At 43.4% G+C, this 12,809-nt stretch overlaps 1 protein-coding gene across 1 annotated transcript; it reads right to left on the minus strand.

The window, feature by feature from the left end:
* Positions 1-1,489: 1,489 nt before the first annotated feature.
* Positions 1,490-3,223, minus strand: INSM2 (INSM transcriptional repressor 2). Its single transcript, XM_044231141.1, has one exon. It carries the CDS (start codon positions 3,221-3,223, stop codon positions 1,550-1,552), a length of 1,674 nt encoding a protein of 557 aa, XP_044087076.1. The 3' UTR covers positions 1,490-1,549.
* Positions 3,224-12,809: the final 9,586 nt, after the last annotated feature.

Below are 12,809 nucleotides of genomic sequence, written 5' to 3' on the forward strand. Positions count from 1 at the left end.
TTTTAAAAAACGAACAGCTAATGGATTGATGATATGTAAAATTGAGTAAAAACACCAACTTGGAAATAGTGAAGTTAATTTGCATGGTTAACGTGATTTTTTTCATCTTTAGATAAAACTGCTTTTTTTTTTCCCCCCAGAAAAAATACTTATATTTTCTGTTGACATTTTTAGGTAGTAAAGTATCTTTAGATTTAAAGCCTTTTGGAGCTCAGTCTGTGCAAGCCATACTTCAAAGGAAATTTTCCCATTGTATTTCTGCACCATTACATTCATTGACAAAATATAATTTTCCTGTCTGTATTCTGTCTAGATGGGTCACTAAGATCCTAAAGTAGGATACTGGCTTTGGGGAGATAAGAAATGTGACTTTGAAAAATAGGCTGTGTTCAATGAAATTCTCAGGACAAACACAGAACACAAAAAGCACCAGCTATGTACATTTATTTGGTGGTAAGCATCTTACAAGTATGGGCTATCTGTCAAGCAATACTCAGCCAGTGTCCCAAACTCTGGCTATTAGAGCATGGGTACAGAGTGTACACTGAATATGGTTTACAAAAATTCAAAACAGGTTGCTGCTGAAAAATGAATATTGAATGAATTACCACTCAGTTCCATAGTGGATTATAGATATTAACATCTTCCTTAAACTGAACATAGTTTCATAAATAACACTGCATGAGATTTACAATGGAAGGATTAAACAATTTGGATGAAACCCTATTAAAACAGTCAAACTTCTGGAAACAAGTTGTGTTTCCAAAAAGCTGTTATTTAAAGTTTTAAAGTATCTCTTCCTGAAAACACACCAAAAAAGCTAAAGGTGAGAATTTTGGGGGTGTCCCAACTCCCTCCAAGTAAAGTGGCACCCTCCCCACCTCACCTCCAAACACTAACTTAAGAATGGACTAATACTTGAGAAAAGGAATGTTTACAGGGAGATAGCCACATCCCCCAAAAGCGCAAACATCCTCTTACATTTCCTGCCCATAGGCATGGGTCTTAAGTGTTTCCCCACCCTCCTCCACCCCCGCCCGTTAAGTTTGGCACCAATCACATAACTTTCAATTCACAGAATATACAATGCAAGATATCTGACCCTATTGAGACAGAAACTACATAGGCGCCTGCGATGGCAAGAGAAAAAAAAAAAATTAGGGACTACCATTTTTGGTAGCTAGAATCCTTTGTAGATATTGAAACATGCACGCATTCACTACGACTTTCCATAGGAATTACAAGTCATATAGGATTCGTTAGGGTCTCCAGAGTGAGGGGGGAAATCCTATTTTCGTGGGGAAAGCAAGAAGGCTTTAAAGTGACGGTCCTTTACCACGAATGTTTATACCATATACATACCTGCTCTAGAGAGGGATTTTACATTTTGCTGTCCGCTTCTGTGGCGGAACATGGACTACTGGGAGTTTTAGGAGAGAAAAATAGAGGCAGGAAAGAGGGTAAACTTGCAAATTCAAGAAATCCCCACAGAAGTTCCCATTATCTGTTTCCTCCAAGGCCAACCGCACAATCTTCCTCATCTCCTTCCTCAACAGCCAGGCCGCAACGGCATCTGCAGCAGCAGTACCTGCCGACTTTCTGAGGGGTGGCACTTATTTATGTGCCGGGTCAGCCCCGGGGAGCTAAAAAAAGTGGACGGGCAGTGCTTGCACGAGAAAATTTGCTGAGCACTCCCGTCGGATTCTCCGCCTGGGCTTGGTGCTTCAGGGGGGGGCCCGGCCAGAGCAGGCAGGAGCAGCTCCTCGCGGACTGCGTGCCACAGCCGGTGTTTGTCCCTGATGTCAGCGGACGGGAAGTGCGCCCCGCACAGTGGGCAAGCGAAGGCGAGTGGGGCACAGTGTTCGGAGCCAAAGCCTGGGGCAAGCGCACGAGCAGAGCCTGCCTCGTGAGTGCCTAGGTGCTTGCGCAGATAGGCTTGGCGACGGAACTTTTTGTGACAATATGGACACATGAAGATCTCGGGTCCCCCAACACCACTGGCACTACCTGGCCCAGGCATCCGGCGCCCCAACACCCCCTCCGTATAAGGGACCTGAGGCAGCGGTGGCTCAGGGTGGGACAGCACCGGGAGGCCCTGAAGCGCGGTGCTGTCCTGGTGCTGCTCCGCCCTGGAGCTGTCCCTCGCCTGCAAGTGCTGATCGGCCCCTCGCTCTGCCCGGCTGTTCTCCTTCCCCTCCGCCAAGAAAGATGCAACAGCCCCAGAGTCTGGGGAGGTCGAGGAAGACGAAGGAGGCGGCTTCCTGTCGGCTGAAGACACTGTGGGGGCATTTGCCGCTGCGGGACGCGGTTTGTGCCAGCGGCGATGGGAGGCAAGATTCGCAGGGCAGCTGAAGACCTTGTCGCACTCAGGGCAGCGGTACTCGACGCGTACGATGCGGGAGCAGCGGTGCTGAGCCAGAGCGAAAGGGTCCGCGTACTGCTCCTTGCAGAGCTGGCAGATAAACTCCCCCAGTGGCGTGCGGCTTCCCCCCAAACCCCGGGATGGTGCTCCGGGCTCCTCCTCCTTAATCTTCAGGCCCAGGACAGGGGACGTGGTCACTTCATCAGTGAAGTTCAACTTCCTCATCGCCTTTGGCTTCTTGACTCCGGCGGCCGCAGGTCCAGACGTGCAGCCCGGTGGTGCCTTGGCACGGCGCTCATTGCCAGCGGCCCGCTTCAGGCCATGCAGGGTGGCCGAGAGGGGCGCAGGGTCTGGGTGGAACTCTGGCTCTGGGAACGGTGCCCGGAGTGGCAGCAGGAACTGCTCCCCCGAGGTCGGTGCAGCTGCTGGCGCCGCCGAGCAGGAGAAAGCAGCCACTGCGGCTGCACCCCCAGGGAAGGACTCTGCAGAGACGGGTGAGCTGAGGCAGCGCTCCAGGAATGCCCGGCGCAGCTCCGCGCCCGCCGGCTTCGTGGGGCTAGGGCTTGGCCCGGGACCCTCCCTACCATCCGCCCTCCACTCCGCAGCACCTTCCTGCCTGTCCTCCCCCAGGCTCACCCTAGCCGCCCGACAGGACGACCCCGACAGTTCACGGGCCACCGCTGCCTCCTCCAAGGTGGGGGGTGCCACCTGCTCCGTACTGGGCTGGGGGGCATTGGAAGCCTCCTCGGGGAAGGGCTGCGCCCCCTGGGGCCCCAGCCTGGGGAAGCCCCGCTCAGCTAGGCGCACTCGATATGAGCTGCCTGTCCGTTTAGTTCGCTTTACCAGGAAGCCCCTCGGCATGGTAGTCAGGAGAGTCAGGGGGCAAAGAGTAAAGGGGGCGCCGCGGTGAAAGCTGGCGAGCACCGCAGCTACCCCAGCTTCGCCACAGCCGTCATGCGTGGGCTGCCTTTATAGCTGAGACTCTGGCCGGGGGACCACCGGTCGCCTTCAGGCAGGACCGGCCAATCAGGAGTGGGAGCGGGCGCCAGGGGCGGGGTTTTCGCCTGGCTGGGCTCGCAGGGGTCCGAGAGGCTGGCGGCCGGCGCCCCCACCCCACCTCGCAGCGGCCTGCCCCAGCAACTGGCTTAAAGGCTGCCCAGGCCGCCTCCCCCGCCGCCCACCGGGGGGACGAAGATACAGAAAGGTAAGATTCCAGAGTGTGATTAAGCTCGGCACTCACCGCCACATCTGCCTCCAGGGAGGGACTGTCCAGAGAGCCAGGCGGAGAGGCAACCGAAGGACGCCCTCCTTACGGGGCGGGACCCTGCTGCCCAGACGCGAGGGACTCTGATGGAAGCTGAGAGGGAGGAAGTCGAGAGGAAGGGGCCGCGGGCGGCGCGTGCCAGGAGGCAACGGGGTGGATGTCCGCAGGGGAACGGGTTAACGTGCTCTGCCCTTATTGAGCTGATAAGAAGCTGCGACCGAGCGGCAGGGCGGCTAAATCCACGGCCCTGTGCCTACACTTGACGGTGGGAGCACGTCTGCCATCCAGTATCGATCGACACTGTGCGCGTCTGTGATACTATGAGAATTCATCTGGGAAGAAGGGCTCTCAGTGCGGGAGATCGTGCGTGCTGGCAAGCCTCTGGAGCTCAGGACGCCAGCCGGCTTCTGGACCCTGGTCCTCAGGGCTTATAAACGTCCCCTCCCCGGTGGGAAAGGAGTGGGGAGGGGAAAGTAGGATCTAATTTTCGACTGTCCTCATATAAAGTGGTTTCTCTGTTCACACCTTCCACTTGTACTACCCAGAGACATGACTTAGTGCCTAACTGACCTGTTTAGCATGGAGTAGATTGAGTGAGAAATACTAGCAGAATCAGGATTACATCTGCTTCCCCTTATACAAGGAATACTTTTAAAAAGGTGTGCAAGGGGCCAGATTTAATAGATTTTCATCCAGCACTCTGTAATGTGCCCAGCACTGTTTTAAGCACTAGAAGAGATTTGAAAGTTTGTAATACTAGCTGAACTATGAAATAACTTAAAAATTTGACAGAGGTATAACAAAGTGCCAAAAGTCCATAATACAATGTGAGAATAGGAAGGGGAAAGAACTTGAGTCTCCTTACTAGACCAAATCGGAGACAAAGACTTAGTAAGGTGTTTCTAAAGTAGACTATAACAGATGTAGTCATCAATATCCTTCTAAAGTGAATGAAATGTTTTTACAGGGACTACATTATTTGGGGGAAGACCTGGAAGTAATTATATATTTGTTAATCATTAACAACATTTTAGGCATTCTACTTAAGTAATCTCTAATCTTTTCACATGTACACACCAAACAAAGGAGTTACTATTACACTCCCTTTTTTTTTGATGAGGAGATTGAGCCAAAGAAATTAGATAAATAACTTGCAAAAGTCACCCAGAGCTCAGACTCAAACTGAGTTCTGGCTAATTCCAAAGCCCAGATGCTTTCCGCCACACCAGTGGTTCCAAACTATTTGGGGGGGGGGGTGTTTACATCCCATAGTAAGAAATATATTTTATGGTACACATATGGAACTGGAGCAAAAATGTCATATAATAATATTTAGTTTAACTAGGTATAATGCATTCTTGTATTTTCTGTGCAATTAAATTTTCTTTTTTAAAATGATAGCAAAAAGATTGATTTCATAACTTACTAATGAGTTAAAACCCACAATTTGAAAAACACCTTCCTTATGGTGCTTCCCATTACAAAGCATGAAATAATACAAAATTAAATAAACTTGATACTTTATAATCAGAATTAACATTCTGAATCACTATGTAAAATATTTGATTCCTTGAATAGTGTTGATAAATTTAGTTTCCCAAAATTTGATCATTTCCAACACATCAGTTTATGTGTGACTTCTCAACTTCTCTTTTCCTTTTTCTCCTGATGGCCTGGATATATTGTGTGGCATCAAAAATTTTAAATAAGATTTTAATACTTTAAGACAGCCCCTTTCCAGGGGAGGCATTTCCCCAGGTGTATGTAGTACTTTGTAAGAATTGCAACCATATGACCCAGCATTTGTGTGTCTAGGTAATACACAAAATAATTGAAAACAGGGACTGAAACATACACTTGTACACCCATGTCCACTGTAGCATTATTCACTAAAGCTCAAAGATGGAAAGAACCCAGTATCCAACAGAAGATAGATGCATAAACAAAATGGAGTATATACAAATGACAGGATCTTATTCTGCCATAAAAAAGGAATGAAATGATGATTCGTACAACGGGTAAGTCTTGAAAGCCTTATGCTAAGTGAAGTGAGCCAGACAGAAAAGACAAATATTAAAAGATTTCACTTACATTGAAACACCTAGAATAGGCAAATTCATAGAGACCGACAGGAGATTATTGGTTATCAGGGGTTGGGGAAATGGGAACTTAGAGTGTCATGGTTACAGAATTTCACTTTAGAGTGATAAAGTTTTATTAATAGCGGTTAAAAAAAGTGATAGATGGACAACATTGTGAATGCTGTCAATGCCACTGAATTAACAAACTTAAAAATTGTTAAAATGGGCATTTTTGTTGTGTGTATTTTACAATAAAAAAATTTATACACACAGCAGAAAGAAGGCAGCAAAATTATGGCCCATGAGACTACAAAAGGAATATAAAGGACTAGGTCATGTACTTTGGACTTTATAACATAGGACAGGCCCAGAGAGTCTAATTTAAAGGTTTTAAAAAATATTTATTTATTTGAGAGAAAGAAAGCACACTGAGAAGGGCAGAGGGGGAGGGAGAGGAGAGAAAGAATCCTAAAGCAGACTCCCCACAGAGCCTGAGGAGGGGCTCCATCCCAAGACCAGGAGATCATGACCTGAGCCAAAATCAACAGTCGAAAGAAAATCAACAGTCGGAGACTTAACCAACTGAGCCGCCCAGGTGCACCAGACCCCACCCACACTTTTTTTGAAAGTCATTTAAAGTTTTAAAGTGAGGGAGTGACATTTGCTTTTAAAATTGCATGAGGAAAAAATCTCTTTGGCTGAACTTTCTGCCAGACAGAGAAAGGGAAACATAAATGTAAGACTCTCCTTCCCTCTGTCCTTCCCCTTCCAACCAACTGAGAATGTGGGTCTGTTTCTAGAAAAAAATAAAATGAAGGAAACTTAAAAAGTCAAAAGATCAGGTATAATGGAAGAATACTTGATGAAGTGATCGGCATGGACCTGATAGTCAATACATTTTTTTCAGTAGTGCTAGTTATCAGATGGACAGCAAATGTGTCATCCCACTATCCTATCCATCCATCCTGTCTTCCACTGTACATCTCTTCAATCACCCATCTGTATTCTTTCTGTGATGGTTCAGAAACATAGTGTTCAAGGAGTATCTGCCCTCTGTTATTTTCAGGAAAACAAACTTGTCTAGGAGAGGGCCTGGCCCAGCTGTTATTACTCCTGACCACCACTTTACAGAAATTCACCCCCAAATCTCTGGTTGACCTGAAGGACATGGACATCACCCCAATTGCCAAAGTGCTCCCTTCTGTGCTGTCATCAACCAGCTCTGCTTCATTCCTGTGTAAGGAAGGACAGTCTAAGTGTTGCTCTTCTCTGGTCCTACAGCTCCCCCCAGGCCTCATTACCCTCTTCCCAAGAATGCCTGCTCTGACCTCTCCTCTTTCATGCCCTTGTTCTCTCAACATCCAACTCCATCAAAGGAGAGTTTCCTAACTTTCACCACACAAACACAGTGGCTATTCTCCACACTCTATAACACTGGGCAGCCCATAGGCTAATACTTAGCTAATATTGAGTTTGTACTATGTTATCACTATGACACAAGGCAACTAATGGTTACTATATAACAACACACAGCCATTTCTCCTCTGTGTGTTCAAAATAAAAGGCATTTTTAAAAATTGCTGTCAAGTATTTTCTAACAAATCCAAAAGTTCCAGTGGTTCTCCTTCTCCAGATAACCCCTGTCCCAAGTATAATTTGATAAAAACCTTTCTGGAAATCAGTGTAGTGATGCATAATGGAAGCTTTTAAAAATATGTGTACTCTTTAATTCACCAATTGCTTTTTTAGTAAATCAGACAAAAGAAAGACCAAGATTTATGCACAAGACTATTTATCACATGTTATTTATAATTATAAAAAATCAGAAACTACCTTGAGTAAATCTTGGGGCAGCTACACCAAAGATGAGAGCCATAAAGACGCAATGATATGGACAAATTGTGTGCCATAATGGTCAGCAAAAACGCTAGGATGCAAAGTTGCAGGTACAATAAGGAGCTCAATTATGAAAAATATGCCAAAATGTTGTTGGAGTTGTCCCTAGTTAATAGGAGTTTTAGTCTTTTGTTTTTTAAAACTTGCTTAAAAATTTTAGCAGTTAGCATATATCGCTCTGATAATCAGAAAAAAAAAATGTGAAAGGGGCCTTAAGACCTTTCCAGTCTTAGATGCAGAATTCCATCCCAAGGACACTGTTGGAGCAATGAAAGTGCAATTTGAAATGGGAATTGGACGGAACTGTAGACTTCTCCAGAGCCACCTGTTTGAGCTCTGGCCCCAGAAAAGAAGGGACATGCTTTATCATGCCACAGGTCTTCTAGTTGAAAAACACTTTGGGGGAAGAGATTAAGGGTTAGAAGGTAGAAAAATGGCTAAAAGGTAGGGGAGACAAAGAATGTAGGTAGATACTCTTCGCTTAAGTATACACTTAAGTAAATCCTTCAAGATCTGAACACTTCTTTCTCCATTTTTTCACTTAGAAATTAAGAGAGGACAGTCCCTAGCAAGATTGTGAAAACTTTGCTTTCTTTATCTGTACCATCTCTCTTGCCAGTAACATCTCTTCCCCTTTTTCAACACACAGGACCTCCAGGACCTCTGTTAAAATTTGACAAAAACTCATACTGAATCATCTCTCAAGCTATTGTGTTAAGCTTACTTGTGTGTGTGCATGGAGTCCAACACAGGGCTTGAATTCACACCCGAGATCAAGACCTGAGCTGAGCTCAAGAGTCGGATGCTTAACTGACTGAGCCGCCCAGGTGCCCTGCTAACTCTTTCTAATTCTGGCAGTGATTACTTTGATTTAAATTCAGAAATTTTGAGACAGTATGAATCAGGAAGTTTTTTTGAAGAAGACTTCTTGCCCTGAAATCATAATATGTGTAAGTATAAACTCAGATGATCTACTTTTTAGTCGCTTGAATATCAGAAGGGTTACTCAGAAGGAATGTGATTTCTTCTCTTTCTTTGCTTCCTTACCTTCATGTAGACGTATTCCAATAGAACGTCAACATTAGCTGCATCTACTAGAAGCCTATTCTGCCCCAAGAACTTGGAAGTCAAACAACCATCTCTCATAAGGCTAAAACAAAATTCTTGATTTCCTCTCCTAAACATAATCTTCATCGCGGTAAATGGCACTTCCATTCAACTAGCTGCCTCAACAAAAACCCAGAAACTCTGGGTCAAGCTAAAGACCCCATATTCAATGCATTAGGAATTCTTACCAGCTCTACCTTCAAAACATTTCCTAATGTTTTGAGTTTCTTAGATTCTCTATCACTACCCTCTCTCTGGCTCTGTGTCCACCTTTGCTCCCACTATAATGTATTCCTCATTCAGCAGAAAGAAGGATTCTACTAGAATACAAATCTGATCATTTCATCTCTTCTGCTCCAAGTCTTCAAATGACTTCCCACCATATTTAGAACAAAATCCAAAGCTCTGACTGGGCCCTGGTTGTTTTTACGCCACATCCCCCACCATGCTCTTCCTCATCCATTCTTTTCCATACACACTGGTCTTTTTATTTTCTGCAAATAGGATGTTACATTGTCACCTCAAGGCTGTTTATTCTGCCAGAGTGTTCTTTCTTCAGATATGCTCCTGATTTGTTCCTTCACTTTCTTTGGGATTGTATGCAAAAAATACCAGAAATGTCTTCCCTGGCCATCCTTAAAAAAATAGCAGCCCTACAGCCACCATATCCTTCACCACTTTCTACCCCTTTACTTCGATTTCTTTCTCTTTGTAGCATTTACCACTGTCTGTCACCATATTATGTACATACCTGTTTATGTGTTAATTGTCTGCTGTCCTCCAGAAAGCTCTAAAGCCCAGGAGGACAGGTTCTTTGTCTTGTTCATGCTATGTATCTAGTATCTAGAACAATGCCTGACACGTACGTAAATTAACTGATGACTAAAATAATCAGCCCCTGGATTCAAAAAAGCTTTTTGAATTTTTTATTGCTGCAACCTTCCCGAACCCACTCTTCCTGAACACAGAGGAGGGAAGATAAGATCATAAGCAGCTTAATTCTAGGTATTTGGGAATCTTAGTGCAGAAAAAAATGAGAGAAATAGAAAGGTCTTCTTTGCATCATATACCCTTTTCTTCCCCACCTCAGCCACTTGACCCATGGCTTAGGTCACTCCCATTGCCTTTCCATGAAGCCATTCCCCTACAGGAAAATAAACCCCTGCTCATAGCCATAGTTGCTACTATCTTAAGCCCTCCAGTGCCCAGGAAAGTAGGAGAGCGAAAACAGAAAGCAGCTTCACAGCTAGATGGGAAGACAAGACTGGCAAGACTACATGTGTCTGACCTGGACCCTGGAGGGTGGGACCCAGGGAATTGAGGAGCTCAGTCTAGGTGCTTTAAAGGGAGAGGACATAGCATAGTAGTCAAGGGCACAGGCCGTTAAGAAAGAGTCCTGAGTTCAATTCCAGTTCTATTACTAGCTGTTCAATCTTAAGCAAATTACTTAGCCTTTTGGCCTCAGTATCCTCATCACAAAATGGCAAGAGTACCCGTGATCCCAGAGTGCTTCAATAATTAAATATTGTTATGTATGTAAAATGCTTAGTGCCATGCGTGACACACAGCGAGCCCTAAATGAATGGAAGGCACTATTATCACTATCTACAGGTCTGCGGGGAAGAAAAACTAGTGACACTAATGGCAGCTATCAGTTCTACGGAAACAACAGAATAATTTAGTGTGAATGGCTTACGTTCTATACTCAATTAGGACATAAAACAGCATGGATTATGCATAGCACTTAGTATGCTCCAAATTAATTTTGTTTCCTCTGGTTAACATGAAATTCACAAAAACCTATAAAAGACAGAAGACAATGTAGTTTACAGGATTAAGCCTATGGTTGGGAGTTTGAACCCTGGCTCAGCCACTCAGTTGCTATAGGACGAGGATGGGTTTTAAACCCTTCTGGCCCCCGTTTCTTGTCACACAGACACCGCAACATAACATTCTCCATAAATGGGGCATCAGTCTGTGATTTCTTGTGGTGAGGGGCTGTGGTGGGAAGCAGAGAGCCAGGGCTGCAAAGATAAGTTGGGGCCAGATTGCAAATGTTACCTACCACATTAAATTGAGCATGGACAGGATTCAGAGAAAGTCATTGGTTTTTTTCCTAAAACATTTAAATTATATAATCAAATCTTTGTTTTGGAAAAATACCACCAATAGCTGTGTTGGAGGAGAGCTCTGGGGTTGCAGTGAAGTTACCGCAGAGGAGGTTAGGACCACTGGGCTGACTCTGATATGGGGAGTTCAGCCGGGATTTTTATTTTTTTAAATAGAGTGGACATACAATCAGGTAGAATATTAAAATAGTTGATAAAAAAAATGATGTGGCCCTAAGAATTCCAATATTGAATGGATTTAAGTAACTGATGAACTATATTATCCTACCTCTATGAGGGCTCTTCTCCCTATGTTAGACGGCGCAACAGGTGACTTACACGTTCTGAAACTTGCAAGTGGAGGGAACTTACAACTTGATTTTCACTCAGTCGTAAAAGACTTCCTTTTGAGACTGGGATTCATTTCAGAAACTGCAAGCAATTGGAAGAGTGAATCTGAGCCAGAGGAAAAGGATTCTCTATGCCCTATGAAACTATAATAGAGATGCATTCTAATTTCTGTTATGCTGGGCTCATGCTAGGCATTTCTCCCTTGATCACCCACATGTTTCTAATCACTAGCATTGTCCATCTTGAAGATAACTCCCTCTCATCAAACTATATTAGCCACTTCTTTGGCTTAATATAGAACTCTCTTATACTGCACACACTTAAGTATTTCAGCGCCACACAAGACATCATCTTCCTAATTTTTAGAGATTTTATAAGAATATTTTCCTCCTTACTTCCAGTCTCAAGCATTAACTGTTCTGTGGGGCTGGTTCATTGCTCATTAAAAAAAAAAAAGTAGATTTGAATTCAAGCACTGTCATTTACTGAGGAGGTGATCTTAGGAAATTTACCTAATCCCCATGAGTCTCAGTTCTTTATCTCTTAATTAGGCTTAACAATACCCTTATCATAGAATGAGAATTAAATTGAATGAGATAAACTAATATCCTCTACAGAACTGCCTCCTACTAGTGCTCAATATCAGGAGATCTATTTGGTGTTGCTTATAAACTCAGAAGGGTAAAGACTGACTAACCAGCTTTTCATCATACAGAACAATGTGTATGCCTGTTACAAATGAGCATTCTGGAATAATAATGAAGGTCATCTACATGGCTAGGAGAGGAAAAGTCTTACCAAATTTTATGTATATATATTTAGATTTAATAAATAATACCATTCATATGCTTGAAACAGATATGTATTTTGCAGTTATACATACTAAATATTAAATATGCATATATTTATGTCGATATGTAAGTACACGCCCCCAATATAGTTGTGGTAAATTATATTATTTCTTTTTGTAGTCTCTCAGTTTTCACTCTCTGTATTTTGAGACTGGGTCATAGGTTCATATGAATTAAAAGCAATATCTGTTCATTTAATTGAATGTCTCATCAGTATGAAGTATTTCTCTTTATCCATATTAATGCTTTCTGATGAAAGTGTTTGGCCTGATGATTCTCTACACACATCAGCTATATTTTGGTTGGCACTTATAAGGTATGTGTGTGTCTCTGTCAAATAAATAAAATCTTTAAAATAAATAAATAAAATAAATTTAAAAATCCACAGGACATTATTATAGTTTTGCACAGTCAATACTTATTAGATTTGCCCACCATTTCCACTTTCTTTGCTCTTAATTCTTTCTTTTATTTCAGACTTTCCATGTGGATCATTCCCCTCCTTCATAAAATATATGCTTTGAAATTTCCTTCACTGTAGATTTGCTAGTAGCAAATAAGTTCCAGTGTATCTGAAATGTCTTTTTGTTTTAGCTACTAAAGAACTCAAGGTTGGCAACTATTTTCTTTCAGCACATTCAAAATAACATTCCACTATCTTCTCCTTCCCATTTTTACTAGTGAAAAGTCAGCTGCCACTATGTTGTTGCTCTTTTAAAAGGAATTTGTCTTTTTTTCTGACTGCTTTTAATATTTTTTGTCTTTGGTTTTAAGAAGTTTTATTTTAGG

This window comes from Neovison vison, chromosome 13, assembly GCF_020171115.1.
Source record: "Neovison vison isolate M4711 chromosome 13, ASM_NN_V1, whole genome shotgun sequence".
Classification (NCBI taxonomy): domain Eukaryota; kingdom Metazoa; phylum Chordata; class Mammalia; order Carnivora; family Mustelidae; genus Neogale; species Neogale vison.

Bases quoted from the DNA above. Each gene is read 5' to 3' on its own strand.
- INSM2 (XM_044231141.1), bottom strand. From the start codon at position 3,223: ATGCCGAGGGGCTTCCTGGTAAAGCGAACTAAACGGACAGGCAGCTCA.